Source organism: Clarias gariepinus, chromosome 20 (assembly GCF_024256425.1).
Source record: "Clarias gariepinus isolate MV-2021 ecotype Netherlands chromosome 20, CGAR_prim_01v2, whole genome shotgun sequence".
NCBI lineage: Eukaryota > Metazoa > Chordata > Actinopteri > Siluriformes > Clariidae > Clarias > Clarias gariepinus.
Window position 1 is genome coordinate 12,281,310 of NC_071119.1, and position 17,082 is coordinate 12,298,391.

At 37.7% G+C, this 17,082-nt stretch overlaps 3 protein-coding genes across 4 annotated transcripts in view; all 3 read right to left on the reverse strand.

Moving 5' to 3' along the window:
- Positions 1 to 2,551: 2,551 nt before the first annotated feature.
- On the reverse strand, positions 2,552 to 3,262 carry fgfbp1b (fibroblast growth factor binding protein 1b). The gene has a single exon (XM_053480333.1). It carries the CDS (start codon positions 3,179 to 3,181, stop codon positions 2,585 to 2,587), a length of 597 nt encoding a protein of 198 aa, XP_053336308.1. The 5' UTR covers positions 3,182 to 3,262; the 3' UTR covers positions 2,552 to 2,584.
- Positions 3,263 to 5,211: 1,949 nt separating this feature from the next.
- On the reverse strand, positions 5,212 to 7,832 carry fgfbp2b (fibroblast growth factor binding protein 2b). Its single transcript, XM_053480328.1, has 2 exons — positions 7,114 to 7,832; positions 5,212 to 5,420 (listed from the first exon to the last, which is right to left on the reverse strand). Exon 1 carries the CDS (start codon positions 7,779 to 7,781, stop codon positions 7,131 to 7,133), a length of 651 nt encoding a protein of 216 aa, XP_053336303.1. The 5' UTR covers positions 7,782 to 7,832; the 3' UTR covers positions 5,212 to 5,420; positions 7,114 to 7,130.
- A 4,136-nt stretch (positions 7,833 to 11,968) lies between these two features.
- Positions 11,969 to 17,082, reverse strand: part of prom1b (prominin 1 b) — a 48,627-nt gene continuing 43,513 nt past the window's right edge. For both annotated transcript variants that reach the window (XM_053480311.1, XM_053480313.1), the window contains 2 exons: positions 13,836 to 13,870; positions 11,969 to 13,720 (listed from right to left, as the gene is read on the reverse strand). In XM_053480311.1, the coding sequence (XP_053336286.1) occupies positions 13,709 to 13,720; positions 13,836 to 13,870 (47 nt within the window). In that variant the 3' untranslated portion in view covers positions 11,969 to 13,708. The remainder of the gene's footprint in view (positions 13,721 to 13,835; positions 13,871 to 17,082) is intronic.

The window sequence follows — 17,082 nt, forward strand, 5'->3', positions numbered from 1 at the left end:
TTTTGAAATAAGTATAGCGCAGTCTTTATAATTACAGCAACATTTCTTATGTACAAATCTACAGTATCTATAAGATCAAGGTGAAGCAAGGGTGGGGCGTACACATACACTACTGGAGGTGCAAATCTTCAGGGTATGCATGCACGTCCATCAACAACAGAAGGAGATGAGTCATTTGCAACATATAATTTATATTTCCAAAGACCAGAAAAGAAAGATTAAACATTTGTCAAATAAGGTCCGACTGTTATACCAGGGATAGGTTTTTAACTGTCGAAAGGTCAGGCTTATATTACTGGTGGACTTCTGTATAAAATTTTAAGTGTGGAAGAAGCCCTTTTCCCATTACACATAATGTACAACCTAATAATTTTGTCTAATTCTGTGAGCTGCAACAAAGCTATTTATTACACAAGCTCAGTTCTATGTCCTTGATATACATACCTTATAAGTGTTTTTCATACTATGTTTCAAGTTTACTTAATTGGAAGAGGGGACAAAAGTGAATAGAAAAGTAATTCAATAATTGCAAATTCACTGCAGTGTGTGATTGAGTGTGTGGATGTGTGCCCTGCGATAGATTTAACACCTGTTGAGGGTGTACTCCGCCTTGTTCCCTTAGTTATAGACTCCAATGTACCTGCGACACTGTACAAAATAGGTGGTATAGAAGATGAATGAATTAATGAATTAGTTCATTTATTTAAAGTAATTAATTTTGACCGAATTTTATCGCCAATCTATCATTTTAGATATTTTCCTGATGAGGAAAACTACATTTTTTTGCAAATGTCATGCTTTTCCATACTTAAACACTTATTTAAGTTGCCCATTGCAGCATTTTTTGAACATGTAAAATTTGTCCAAATCACATTTGCTGCAGTTATCCTCACTGTACATTAACCTAACCATTAACTAACCATGGAGTAAAAGCTGACTAAAAGTTGACTAGACTAGGAGAGGACACCTAATTAAAAAAAACTTTTTACACTTAATTTTAAAAATAATTTTAAAATTAGGTGTCCTCTCCTAGTCTGGTCAACTTATAGTCAGGGATAGCCCCAAATAACTAAAATTGACAATGTCAGTAGCGTTGGTTTGTCTGGACCCTAGTACCCCTTGCATCTCGTGAACGGGCCTGCAGCTGTGGCAGTTGCATAACGAGTGCATAGGTCCTTAGGTACTGGTCATCGTTGCGGTCTGTCACACAACAAGTTCACTAGCAACATCTGACTGCCTGTCACCGACCCGAAGGTGTGCCATGGCCAGGTGGCGCTGCTCGTCCGTTAAGTGACGACGTGTTCATGGCTGTTTTAATGATGAACTTGGAATGACTTACTGACAATACCAGCTTTTTATACCCAGAGAATGTTAAAATTGATGCCACATTGAAAAAGGTTGTCTTTTGGGATTGGCCCCAATATAAGGCACACCTGTATACAGTACAATGAGACCATTATATATATATATATATATATATATATATATACACTACTCACAATAAGTTTTTTTTGTGTGAGAGACTTAGTGGATGTCATACATACGGTGTTTGTTTTACTTTAAATATTTTTATAGGGAGGCAATTGTATTGGGGTAATAGACACACCTCATTTTGTGTTTTCCATCTACACACACACACACGTACTCAGCTTTGGCAAAGATGTGTGTTTGTGTGTTCCCTGTGTCAAGAATGTGATTGATGGATATCAAAATAATATTAGTCATGCTACACCGGATGTTACACACAACACACTGTTTAGTGAATGGGTTGCTCACCACACTCTGAATGTAGTTCCTAAAGATAACAGATTTTTATTAAAAAACAGAAGAAAAACAGAAGAAAATTGCAACTCAAGTTCAAATTATTAGGGCCGCATGAGATTTTGCTGGATAGCTTTCATGTAAGCACACAATACTCACATTGTACACATTTAGAGCTCATTGAGCAGAACAATGCGTGTCCTGGGCTCAACTCAACAGGAGGCCGGTTATTTTGGGTCATTCGCAAAAACGCACCCAATGGATTTTGATATACTTCTTAATATCTCAAACGGGTCAGCCATGATAATGTCTTAAACTTACACCGAAAAATTATTAATAAATTCTGTGTGGCATTTTATTGAGTGACATTATATTGAGTGACATTATATTAAGTGACACGTTTAGTGATATCATGTTTAGTGACATTACATTGAGGAACATCATAGTGTGATGCTTACTTTCCAGCATCTGCGGCCTATTGAACACACGTACACATCACACACATTACAAATGTTAACACTCATACGCGCGCGCGCACACACACACACACATAAAAATAAAGAAAAAAGAATAAACGTAAAAATATACATATAATATTTACAGACTCTTGCATTAATATGTATGTTAGATACATTTGTTTTTTTTATATGACTATTTGTTACACCTATTTCTAACCCCTAACCCTACTGTCAGTACACCATGCAGAAACACACGCTCACACACACACGCGCGCTCACTCTTTCTCTCTCTCTCACACACACACACACACACTTTCTCTCTCTCTCTCTCTCTCTCTCTCTCACACACACACACACACACACACTCAGCAGTCCCCACTCTGAACCATGCTGAACAGAAAGTTGCAGAAGCTTCCCCACGCGTCCCCGCATTTCTCTTGCGCGAGCCCTCTGTGATCCGCGCGTCGCGTGCACCCCGTCGTGGGTGTGTCCTCTGAAGGCCCCGTCCTCAGCGCGGTTGTCGTCAAGGTGATTTCCTTGTGCGGTCTGAGGAACCTGAAGTGAGCGTCCGCAGGCGCGCGTTCGCACGCACGCGCTCGTAGGGTCAGGTGATGCTCCGCGCACAGGTGCCGCTTGTTCTGCTTCAGCGCGCGAGAGATCTGCTTCCAGAAGGTGCCGGGCTTCGACCTGAACGCGGAGCAGAGCGCGGGCTCGCCGGTGTACTCACAGCCGTACCCGCTCCGGGGTTCCCCCTTCCTTATGGCGAGACACGTGACGTTTAACGTGTACTGCGTCTTCTCTCTGGTTACCGTCCACGTGCACCGCTCTCCGGCTCGTGCTGAGAGTTTCCCCCTGAACGCGACTCCGTCCTTGGCTTCATCTTTCTTTCTTCCCATCCTTTTCTCTCCAGCTGCGAGCCAAACGAGCAGCAGAAACACCGCGAGTTTTCCGCAGAGCCGCATCTTCTCTGAGAACTAAATATTAAAATATTGCACAAACATATATGAGGACCAGTATAGCAGTTTACACACTCTCAAAGTGAATTAAACACATTTGGTCATTTAGCACGTCATTTATCTGTAACAGTGAGGTGATGATATGCACGCGCGATGAGGCTTTGAGCGCGCGAGACAACGTTATATACTCACTCACACACCCACGTCTCTCGTGCCTGCCCGTGACGTCACAGCGCGGGATCCTGCTCCACTCAGTCTAAAAGTTTTTTTTATTGAGAGGCATAATTCAATAAAACATTATATTATTATGATTATCATCATATTCTCTCCATGCATGTGAAGGAAACCAAATTTTTACACCCAGCAGTATCACAGACTTTAAAATAAATTCACATTTTTCACTTATTCATGAAAAAGAGCAATAGCAACCTGACTGATGTAGTGTAGTTTATTAAAATATCCTGGTTGGCACTGAGTCTGTGAAATTGGTGGTCTGAGAAAGGTAGAGAAAAAAAATGATTCAGTTCTTCATTTCTTCTAGTTTTTCTGATCTGAGAGAACAATTCAGCTAGTGGAAAGCCTGTTGTTGTTGGTCTTTTGGCTGCTCCCGACAAGGGGTCGCCACAGCGGAATACCAAGTCTGCACTACAACTTGGCACAGGTTTTACGCCGGATGCCCTGCCTGACACAACCCTCCCATTTTTATCCGGGTTTGGGACTGGCACTGTGGCCAGTGGCTGGGGTTTGGGCACTGGCTGGGAATCCTGATCCTTGAAAATACTGATAACTTGTCACCAACTTGTGGAAGAGAAGCATCTGTATGTGGTAACTGTACACACAAAACCACTCGCATATTACAGGAACATGGCTGGGAGTTATCACCAAATCCTCCGTACAGTCCTGACCTCACACTAAGCCACATGTTTGGCCCTTTAAAAAAGTACCTGAGAGGCCAGCGCTTTAGACGTGACGCAGGCTGTCTGATCATGGCTCCAGTGTACTGAGAAAACTTTATACCTTGATGGTATCCAAGCACTAGTAAAACGTTGGGATAAGTGCATTAGTGTAGCAGGGGATTATATAGAACCATAAAGCAGCATTTACTCTCATAAATGTGTTTTTATTATTCTGCACAATCAAAAGTATGGTTGTAACCCAGCACTTTCTCTTTACAAATCCAGGTTAATCCAAAGTAAAGAACTGTAAATGCACCAACCAAGCAAACACATCTCATTTTCTTCAATGAAAAAGGGCATCATGTGTAGGACACTCAGAGAGAACTTATTTGTGTTTTTTTGTCCACTAAAATAGAACCTAATTCTGTACATTAAGTATGTTGATCCTAAGGACACATTCAACGACGCTCACTCTTTTCATTGTAGCCATACAGAACCTCAATACAATACCTTTAAATGACACTTTATCTCTCACTTATTGCTTGTGTGGCACTCTACAGGGCAGACTAACCTTTTTCGTTCTACTTAAAAGTCATACATGAGGACACTTCATTCTAGTTTTCACATTTAGGACACATATAGGACACATATATATATCACATATAGGATCACTTCCTGATTTGCTCATAACTGAGACAGCACTAAGAGGCTATTTTACTCTATTTGCTGTACTGTGTGGCACCTTAGAGGGTATTATAGCCTCCATAATCATGTGGCAGTTTATTTTCATAGTAGCAGCCCAGCATAATGAAGCAACCACTCAGTGGAGTGTGCCCTCTGGTGACTGGATAGAGAAACACAGCTTAGTGTGATTCCTTCTTTAAAAATTATTCACTAAGGAAAATGTAGTCTTGTTTGCTAGTGAAACACAAATACTTTGTAATTGATAAATGATAAATGTGATTTGATAAAATTGTAAGATTCTCTTAATTTGTAATAATTACTATTATCATCATAATAGTCATAATAAGACAGTTCATAATGTAATTGAAAACACATTTTATTATTAAAAAAAATTTAATATAACAATTTTAAAGCAAACTAACAACAAAAATAAGTCAAAATTCCGATAGGTTCATTTTGGATTTATTGAAAATTTACAGCAGATTTTTTTTTCCAATATAAAAAAGTAACAAATGTTTAGAGGATTAGTAACAATTTACTCATTTAATAGGTGTTGATCTCATTTATCTTAGCAGTGCAAGTTCTGCTTTATGGTCTTCTTTTGCTTATCATTTCATTGCACGCTGCATCCAGATTTGATCCAAAATCTCCCAAAGTGCTTGGATCTAGATAAACACAGTGGGAACAAAGTGCAAGAGTCATTTTGAAATAGATTTTAATATTTTAAACTTAAACATTTTCCAAACAATTTAATTTATTTGATTGTTAAATTCATTTGATCTACTTTGGTCCGGGCTGTGGTGGATCCAGAGCGTATACAGTGAAAACACGCAAGGGCAATCTAAAGTACATTAAAAATTGTATCCAGTGAAGCATTTACATATTAATATTTTGTAAATTTTACTTAAATAAATCAACATGTAGCTAATTCTTTTAAATTACATATCATTTGTCTTATCTTCCCAGGAGACTTAGGGCACGAAGTGTGGTACACCCTGGATGGGCACCAATCCTTCGCAGGGCACACACAATTAGCCTTTTACATGTCTTTGTACTGTGGGAGGAAACACACCAAGCACAGGGAGAACATTCCCAGACGCACAGACCTGAGACGAGAACCCTGACCCTGCAGGTGCAAGGCAACAGTGCTAACCACTAAGCCACTATGCCACGATTTTTGTTTTTTTCACATATTTTATCTGAGAGGAAAATCTGTCCTTAAATTAAATATGTTGGTACATGAATCGTGCATTTTCTGGAGATAGGAGGAAATAAAAGAACTAATTGGATACAAGGAAAAAATGCAAAACTCAAAAGACAGAAGAGAACATTAAACCCTGAGGATGTGAGGCAGCATCATTACCCACTGTTTCATTGTATAATCCTGGAGTTACCTCAATTCTAAATAATATAATCATCAAGCTATGCAAAGTCCAGGAAAATGCAGGACTAAACACTGAGCCACATTACCCTATTAGAATTTTCCAATCATATACAGAGGAACCTCGAATTACGAGTAACACGGTTTGCGAGTGTTCCACAAGACAAGCAAAGATTTTTAATAAATTTTGACTTTATGTAAAGGCAAGTGTGTGTGTGTGTGTTGGTGTAAGTGTGTTGGTGTGAGTGAAGGAGCACGGTGTCAAATTACGCGCACACTCACACCAACACACACACACACACACTCTCGCCTTCACAACCCCCTCCCACCCCCTCCTCCTCTCGGCTTCACACACACACACACACACACACACACACACACACACACACAGCGCTTGCGTGCATAAACGGAAACACTTATCTATCGGGATTTATTTTTACTTTTTTCAAAGGTAGAGTGCAGGTTAATTTGTTTTATTTTTACTTTATATTTTGTATTAATTATTTTTAGGTATTTCTTTTTTTGGGCAGTAGAATGAATTGTTTGAGTTTCTATTATTTCTTATGGGACAATTAAATTTGGTTTATGAGTGTTTTGAAATACGAGCCCATTTCCAGAACGAATTATGCTCGTAACTCGAGGTTTCACTGTAATCTAATTTAAACTAGTGTACACTGTAGTGTAATATGAATTTGTTGATTATTAAATAGATTGACCTATTAAATGGATTATACAATGCTAGCAAACTAGTTTAGAGCTAGTTAATAAATTAGACAAGCAGCTTATTGTTACTATTGTCATTAAATATGATATTATTGGTATGAAGGTCATTAGAAAAATATAATATGTACATAAAATAATATTATAAAATCAATAAGTTTATAAAAATAATACATAAAATTAACTTTTATATGGTAAAATCTACATTTAAAATCTAAACTTTTAGGTAACAATATTATTCAATGGCAATTTCTTACCTGTGTATGAAAGCACTTTACGACTGGAACCAGTTGATGAAGAAGGAACAGATGCCCTGAATGCTCTCCCAACAGTGCTCCTCTGCCACTTGGTCTGCCCAGTTCTTGGGTGTCTCTGTGGGTTTCTGTGTGGTGGTTTTAGCAGGTTTCTGAGGCTGAATGGGTTTGAGAGCTGGATTCGTAACCGGTTTGGAGCCTTCTTTCACAGGAGGTTGTGGCTTTGACTTTTTCGGAATTTTGGGCCAGGATGCGTGGAATACCATCTGAGCTTCATCTGTTGCAGAGCGGCACATTTGCGGTTTATATGATTGGAGACCCTGGCAGGAATTTGGTAATTTGCGCATCTCCCACATAATCTGTGTAAAATAATGACGTGGGTTCTTGCTGTAGGCCCGGCACATGTTCGGCTTGCCCAGGTAATCGCACCAATATGACTTGCCCTTGGTTTTACACGTAACACGCAGCTTTGTGGAGTTCCGGTGGCTCGATACGACCATCACACATTCATCTTTGGCTTTGTTGCTGAAGCGGATTGGCTCGGTCCTTCCAGTTCCCTCACTGGCAGTTACTTCTCCAGGATTGCTGTGACTGCTGTTACCCGCATTATTACTCTGAGCCTGAGCGATCATAGCCCAAACGCAGCATGCTAGCAGGAACGTGGCCCTCATGGCGAGTGGAGGGCTGGATCGTAAAGGGTTTGACAGGAGTGAAGAAATGAAAGAGCGTATGCTGTGAGGAAGGTACTGGGAATGGAAGTAGGGTATATAAGCACTTTTCCCACAAAGAGGCCTTTGAGCCCTATGGAGTTTGGAGTCACCGCCCCAACTCGGTGTGCAAGAGCTGATTGTGACTACTTGGGGGAACTAGTGGGAGTGTGTGTAGACATGTTTAGCACAGTCTGGTTTGGATCTGTCGGTTAAATAAAGTTGAGCTGTGGGAAAGTGTTTAAGCTACATGTGTCACTGTTTGTTTAAAAGGAGAGGGGTGTAGTTGCACACACAAACCTTTAATTGTCTTAATGGTCACAACACATTATATAAACAATCACACAGGTGAACCATTGACTACTGACCGAAGTCAAGCCAATAAGATAGGTCCACTACACATTTGTTACAGCATTTAAATTGTTTACTTGTGTTTTAAGGTGTGCTTTATACTGTATGTAAATAACAACCTTACTGCCATTGCTGGCATAAAAAGTTTCCATATTTGTGCATGAGAAAGAGAGAGAGAGAGAGAGAGAGAGAGACGGATGACTGAATAAACAGCTGAGAAAGAGGGGTTTGTAGGACTAAACATGTCTTAATCATCATGTGAAAACACCATGTCTTTAAGGATGTGTTGCAGAAACAACATGCACAGTGTCTCCTACCGCCTAGCTCATATATGGTGTTCATTCTGCATTTTCATCTGGCACTTTGATAAGTAAATCATTTTGAAGGAACTATGTATACAGTGCATGAATAGCCAGACTGTGCAGTAGTGATGTACTGTAATGGTGTCTACAATATACCGCCACAATGAAAGACCCCACTCGAGGAATGCAATAGTAAACTAAAACAGAAATGCAACAATGGGGAGTAAATAATAAAGGACAACAAACTAAATACAGCAAGCTTGCATCTTAACAATAATAATAATAATAATAATACATTATTTGCGTTATGTCTAGACATGGCCATTTGCAAAAATATAAATTTTTGTTTTCATCAATTTACAAAATGGAAAGTGAGCGAACACAAGAACTTGGACAAAGTCAGGGATTTTGCAGAATCAGAGTCACATTTACAATTGATTAATTATACCAAGCAGATGTTAATGTTCATCAATTTCTTATGTAGGTTAAAAGATTGACACCAGCAAGATCTATCCCAGGCAATGATTTTAAAGCAGACTGGGGTTTCACAATGTGCTGTTTAAGCTATTATGGAGAAATGGACAATGCTGAGGACTGTAGACACAGTTAAGGAAATTTAATGCAGCAGATGAAAGACACATACTTCACTTTGATGATGTAATATGACCATCAGCAAAGAACTGCCATCAGCAAAGACCTGTTATAAACCACAGCAAAGAACTTTCGGGAAACCACTGGGACCCAGGTACACCCATCCACTTTCCAGAAAAGTCTAGTAAGAAGTGGTCTCCTTGGAAGAATTGTAGCCCAGAAGTCATATCTTTGACATGCAGACAAGCCTAAGCAACTCAACTATGCACAAAACCATAGAGACTTGGGTAGAGAAAAATGGCAGCAAGTACTCTGGATATGTGAATCAATTTTTTTTTATATTTGGCTGTAGCAGGAGGCAGGTTGTTTGCTAGAATGCTGGATAGTGGTACAATAATAAGTGTCTGCAGAAAATAGTAAAGCATCCTAGCAATTTTGGTAAGGTGGACGTTGACTAGGCCAATCCAAAACCTTGATTCAGTTTACTTGTGTTTTTCAGATCATTGTTCTGTTGCATGACCCAATTTTGACCAAGCTTTAGCTGCCGGACAGATGGCATCACATTTGCCTTTAGGATACTCTATAGTGGTATACAGGAAGGGTATACAGAGGAGTTTAGGGTTGACTCAAAGATTGCAAGGTCCTGTGGCTGCAAAACAAGCCCACATCATCACCCTCCACTCTTGTCCTTAAAAGTGAGTAGGAGGTTTCTGCTTTTGCCAAAAATGATAATAGGCCAAAAAAACCTCCACTTTGGTCTCATCTGTCTGTAGGACATTGTTCCAGAAGCCTTGTGCTTTGCTCAGATGCTTGCAAACCTCAGGTGGTTTGACCTTGGGGTGAATGTTCTGGGACATCTCTTGCTGGGAAGATTGGCAACTCTTTTAAATGCTTACTGCTTGTGAATAATCTTTCTCAGTGTAGAATGTTAAACTCCAAATTTAAACAGTTGGTTCGACTACTGCTTATGTGGTTCCTTCTTGGCATTGTGTTAACTCACACCTGAATACATAGGCAAGGGCCCCGAAAATACTGCACACCAAGGCAAGAAAAGGTACTTGGAAATTTTTCGAAGATCATCCAGCTCTGCCAAACAGTCTCCTTATTCTGGCTTCATGTGTCATAGTGCAAAGATAGAGCAGCTATTTGGAGAGAAACAAACTAATGGACACCACCAATGTACTGTACGATATAAAAAAAATAAAAAAAAACTGATGTTCCAGCAGTCCAACAAGCTCGAACACCAGGTTTTCTGGACCTGTAGAGCACACTAAGACATCCTGGCACCTTTTTGTAGGCTTGGCACGGGTTAGAACAGTTGTTTTTCCACCAGACATACACCTTAAACAAATTTAAGTGGCTTGAGGTAACTATTACAGACCTTCTCTTTCTAGCTATTTCTTTTGCTTGTTTTTTTATTTTGCTTGTTTTTTTTATTTTTTTTGCTCCTTTGAGTATGACTGAGTAAATACAGTAACTTATCAGAACAGCACCTCTTAAGTTAGGTTTCCTATTAGATAGCAGTTTGAATGACGTACTCGACAGACATGTGCCATGCAGGAGGGTATTTAGATTTTGGTAGGGTGTATAAATACTTGTCTTACAAAGAAGCCATTGAGTGAGCTAAAATCACTGCCCTACTCCATAACCCCACCTCAAAAGCTAATTGTGAGAATCTGGAAAGGTAAATGTCCGTATGTGTGATTTAATTTTAGAGTCTTGGTTTGGTGTTTGTCAATTTGACGTCTGCGTGCACTGAGAATGTCAGGATGATGCTTTGGACCAAACACTGAGATAAAAGGCAACGCCACTGGCAAAATCCCAACTGAAGGTAATAGAGATCATCCCTTCAGTACAGTTCCGCAGACTTGACATAGGATAGCAGACATGACAAGGGATATTGAAGTGTTTTTGCCGGTTATAGCAGCCCAGCACCTCCCCTTTTTGAGTTTGTGAACAGGACATATTTGCTGGAAGTCTTGGGTACATTTTATTTCTTTTCAGTCATCTTACAAATTTGAAAATGTACTATACACATGAAGGTACATGTATAATACAAGATGAGAGAAACCCCACCACTACTCTGTTATGTTTGCAAAGCAGAATACATAGTCCAGGGTATTTTAAGACAATGTTTTTATTTTTCCCATTAACACAAACTCAATATGAATCTCCTCATGCAGACTGTTTTAATGTGTTTGGCTTAAAGATTTTGGCCATGTGCCTGACTGTTGGTCAACTCACTTTGGAAATATAAGACTGCCACATGTATATATGTAAATGTAAAGGGAATTTAAACATAGTCTTTCCAACCAGCAGAATATAATCTGTTTCACTGTTACATAAAGTACATAAAGTAGGCAAGATTCAACTTACTTTTGTTAATTTGGCAAAATCCATTCCAAGGATAAATACGATCAGTTTAGAGTCGAGTGTCAAGTGACAAAAGTTCCTACAGCTTCTTACAACTTTATTACATTATTTAGGGATACTTAATGCAAAAAGCTTTTATTCATCATTACTGTACTGTACGTATGATGCAAATTATGTGTAACACAATGAAAATTATTTGAAAAGTTTCAAATTTAGACACTCGTATTTAAAATGGAACATGTCTTGCTATACAAATTAAACTACCAATTTTTTTAATTCAAGAGAAATTAATAAATAAACACAATAACCACTGGAAAGGATTATAAATAAAAGAATCAGGGGATTGTATAAATACAATGTAAAAATACGTTTGGATCTGGAAAAAAAACTTTGTCAAATACAGAATGGTAAAACTCATTATACAGCTAAGCTCATAAAAGTAAAAAAAAAAAAAAAATCAGAAATCATATTACAATTTCATAAGATGAATGTCATAGAGTAACAATTATCCAAAGTTACAAACACTACACTTTTTATCCACAATTTTATTCAACTTTACCGAAATTCTGAAAATTTGAGAAGAAATTTTAATTAAATTTACAATTAAATTGAATATCTGGAAAATACAGTGCTCATCTTAAAAATAGGCCTATAGTTAATAAGTAAGTTTAATTTGTATAAAACCTATTTTTGGCTACAACAAAATCTAAAAACTGGAATGATGCTGCCACTTATGTTACAACATGAAAATACCTCATTTATAACTTTTTTTTTAATTATTATACATTGACAAGGTCCTTTTAGCATTTATAAGTAGGCTTCAAAAAAGGTTAACAAATTATAAACTTTATGCAGGCAGTCTCCATTTACGAACAAGATCTGTTCCTAAACCTAAGTCTTTTTTAAAGAAACAAGTACAGTACAGTACATACTGTATGGTTTTGTTAGTTAGTCAAATATATCACAATATATGGTACATGTCTAGGTATATACACAACACGTAATAAACATTTCAATATGCACTAAACATTCGAAACTTAAGATTACACAATATTAATTATAATAACTTTTCCAATAACCAATTGTGTTTTACCTCTGTATAACTGCTTTATTAATTCCTCTTTCTTTTATTTCATTGTTTTCCTTTTCTTTGATGCATCACTTGCTTCAGATTTACACTTGAGGCATGGTTAAAAGTGTAAAATAAAAACTTTTAAGCTACAGTGGTTACACACTCAACACAGCGTTAACGGCAAAGTGATTTGAATAAAAATGGCGAACAGTCTTCTCCTTCTTCAAGTTGACAAACTGCTGGAGCCACACAATTCCAGACAGTTTTTATCAGTGTCACAAATTAGTGCATATGTTTATATTTACAAACTATTTCAAGTAAAAATTTGAATATATAGTGTGTTCAAGTGAAACTGGGACTGATTCAATTTCTCGTGTATACAGACATAAAACCAGCTGACATTTACAGAAGACTTCAGGTATAATACGATGACGATACAATTTTGACTCTTAGACTCTTTGAATGGTGCAAATGTTTTATGGCTGAGGTGGCCACTCACACATACTGCAATTGTTTATATGCAACTGGAACGCCTAATCCTTAAAAATTGACTAATAGTTTGTCTCCAACTGTCTGTCGGAACTGTACATACAATCACTCACCAACACTACTTGCACATTTGGGGAGTTCCTGGGAGGTATTCAGATCATGGTGCCAATGTACTAAGAAAACCTTCCACCCTGGTGTCCAAGCACTAGTGATGTGTGTATGTAATGCAGTAGTGTAGCATGGGATTATATGATGGGATTATGATGCACATCAAAAGTCTCGGGTTGACTTGAACATCGCTCGTATTATAGGCTTTATGGCAGTTCGTCCTAACCTGGGAACTGCCTATATAAGCACAGTCATTAAAACCTTATACAGTCTTTACAAATAAAATCACAGAACTGTTCTGTGTTTTTGAATATATGAGTTTTAAACAGAAATTAACAACCTAACAAAGCTGTATATTCTTACAGTAAACTAAATAATGGTCATGATTTTCTCAACACCATAGACAATTATTAAAAGATATCTATTAGTGCATCAGATGGTCAACAATATGTTTTTGTCAGAATCTAACAGACTGATAAAGACAACTTTTATATAGTTCATATCTTTAGAATGTGATATAATTTGGCAATCTCCCCTTGCATAAATTATATGTCCCTTTTCTCTTCCATCTTCTTTTTTCATCTTCCTTTAAAATGAAATTAGGCTCAAGGTACTCCCTGTTGCAAAAAAAAGGGGGAAATATTATTTCATAAGCAAAATAAAAAAACAAAATATACTGTATATATTAAAAAATTATCATCAAACATAAGCATGTGCTCATGGTTTTCTTACATTTCTGGGCAGTTTAACTCCAGGTCTCTGTGCCACTAAGAGAAAGAAATAGAAATGATCAATATCAAACACTAATGAATTTCCATAGATGAAAAATATATAAATCACAAACACTGAAAGTTTCTAATGAAATGTAAATATACAGTTACTCTCCACTATATTAGGAACAACCTTTAATTACCCAATCATCCAATCCTAATGTGGAATTCTGTTTCATTCACCCTCATGAGATTATTTCAGGAAATTAAACACTTAAGAAAAGTGGAAATTAAATACCCAACCCAGCCCATATTGTACCAATAAAAATGCTGCAATGAAAATCAATATGATCACACACCTTCGCCCAGTTCTGATGCTTAACATAATGTGAAATATATTAGATATGAGCGGAAGCTTTTAAACTCCATTTGCATGATTGTCTGCAGATGCTTATCTACAGTACATAAAGTATAAATTTGTATGAATGTGCAGGTGTACTGGTGTTCCTAATAAAGTGAAACTGTTTGAAAATATGAAGTACAGTCAATTACAACAAGCAAGAAAGCTCACATACAACATTTTGACATGCAAATACATAGTCAAATCAAGGTTAATGATAAGACATAAAATGGAAATGAAATGCATAGAGAAGTAGCTTAGAGATGGGAAACAGATCAATATATGTTAATATTGGCACAGGTAGAAATATTTTTTAGCAGAAGAAAAGTAGAAAAAATAAAATAAAATAAAACATGCATTACATTGAAGATGTGATGGAGTATGCCAAACATATTTACAGAAGCATAGATCCAATGCTTTGTCTACCCTAAACACTGACGCCTACATCCTAACGGCAGATGAATTGTTGATATAGTCAAAAAACAGGGAGTGTATTCATGAAGCACTGCTCATACCATGTGATTACATTTGCACCAATCCTTTCTTGCTATGTCTAGCATTGCTGCACCTTCAATATTCCTTGTTTGGGTTTGTGTTTATTGTCATGTTTTTAGATCAGTCTATTAGCCTGGTTATTCTGATATTAAAATAACTATGAGAGTTACAAACTTTTTCAGAGTAACAAACTTGCCTCTCAAGTTAACTCTCTCTCTTTGGCTCCTTCAACCAGATTGTTTCCACTGCCAACTGGGCACTGTCATCATTTATCATGAAGTTAGGTAGCGACCATTTCATTCCAGTTGCAGGAAGTGGTAAATCTAGTTATGCCATTGTTGGTGTGGGGAGCTATACAGGGTATATTTAATATATTTCATCTGTCTAGGGTTAAGCCTTTGGATGCATAGTCCCAAATGCAACATAGCAGCATCAGGTTCATGTGATGAACATGCAGCTTTGCTAGCTGCCTCCTATGTACAGTACATGCTGTGGACAAGCATCCTCTAGGCTATGAGATGATTAAACCAATACTGCTAGAAAAAACAAATATGAGACCTTGTCCTTCTATGTCACAGAGGAACCAAAGATTTATGCAGTTTTAAGAATATTGTGGCTAAAAAAAGCAGCCTGAGGCCTTAAACCCTTTAGGAGCTGGCATTATTTTTCATTGGCTAGAGAGTTACGTCATTACGTCACTGTACAGTACATGTCTGTGTATTTCTTTACTTTCCCAGCAATGCTAGCAGCAATAATAGTGGGAAAAAGCCTAAAGGAAAAAAATTCTAGAGGCAAGCACAATAACAACAATAATGGTAAACTTCAACAAGTCTTAGCAAGGAATTCTCCTGGCTTTGCGAGTTTACTTTGGCATCAAATATTTTGTCGGTCATCTTAATTCCGCCCCCCATCCCCTGCCATAAGTGGTTCTTTGTTCTAGCTCAGCTGAGTGTTAGTACCACTATGGACCTAGTCTTGGAACTGCCTTGGTAGAAAAGGGGCTTATCATCTGTCAGCATAAGCCATTCCACTACAAAGGGTTTTCAAATTCTTTATGAGTCCTCAAACCTGGAAGTCTTCAGGAAGTAGGGTACCACAGACCACAACATTGAGATTATGCCCTAGGCCATGGTTCTAAACAAAACTTTTGCTTATGTTTTTCTAAGAAAGGAAAGCTATGAAGTAAATCTTTAATGCCTTCAAGCAAGACCTCACCCAAAACTTTTAGTTCTTCTGCATCTGCAAGATTCTTCTTGGTGGAGAAAAAAAGTTAGAGGAACCTTGCCTTGAATTGTGGACGAAGGATGTTAAATATTACGAGTTCATGTTACCAACCTTATTCGGAGAGGAAGTGATGGAGTACATGGATGGTCACACTGTATGTATATACTGTAACTTAGCCAATTCCCCATCCATGGCCCAGTCTCAGTCAACAACATTCATGTTTGTATTCATGTTTGACCATGTCTTAACCATAACAAGGACTACTGAAGACACTGTATCTAACCAATGTATGCAATTAACCCAGCAAGTAGACTAGTGTTAAGTTTCTCCCCAGACTAAATATTCTTAGCATTCCCCACTTGTTCAAACAGTTCTAACCTGGACCTAAGGCCATGTCCACCTTTAAGAACTACCAGAAGATAACAAAAAAAGCAACCAGATTGAATGAGACATGAATTCAGGCCATTACAGACGTACTACTGGACACATAAAGTAGAGGTTCAGTACCAGTATCTATTGGACTTTAAAGAATTCTGTCAAACGGTATGGCCATGTGTCCCTGCTGGGGTTATAGTGTGTTGAGCAAGTCAGCAACATTCTGATTTTTATTTCCACATGCTCACAGCTCCATTCCACACCAAGTCAGTCTTATCAAGCCATCCATGTCAGTCTGATCAACCAGGACCATGTTACTGGTTGCCTTGTGACCTAATCTAACCTTGTCTTTGCAATCTAACATTATTTAATTATACCATTAGTTATTTTGTGCCTAGCCCTCATTGTGTTATATATATATATTTTATATTTTATTGTGTTTTACTTGCATTTATTCTATATATAAGTAAATATATTAGGAATTTTCTGTTTATGACAAAGGTGTTCAGTTCAGACCGCTTACATCTCCTCTATTTCTCTTGCCTGGTTATGTCCTATAGTTTCTTAATTTAAGTTTATGTCCCTTGTATTCTTTAGTTCCATTTGTTCACAGTGTATTTCTCCGTAGTATAACATTGTTTAGTTTTGCATTAATCTCAGCCCACCTTTTTTTAAGTTACTAACTTTTCCTGTCTTAGTTTCAACTAGTAAATAAACCCTCAAACACTAGCTTGGTACTGTATAATCTTCCTTTGTTGATGTTGAAATGTCAATG

Bases quoted from the DNA above. Each gene is read 5' to 3' on its own strand.
- fgfbp1b (XM_053480333.1), bottom strand. From the start codon at position 3,181: ATGCGGCTCTGCGGAAAACTCGCGGTGTTTCTGCTGCTCGTTTGGCTC.
- fgfbp2b (XM_053480328.1), bottom strand. From the start codon at position 7,781: ATGAGGGCCACGTTCCTGCTAGCATGCTGCGTTTGGGCTATGATCGCT.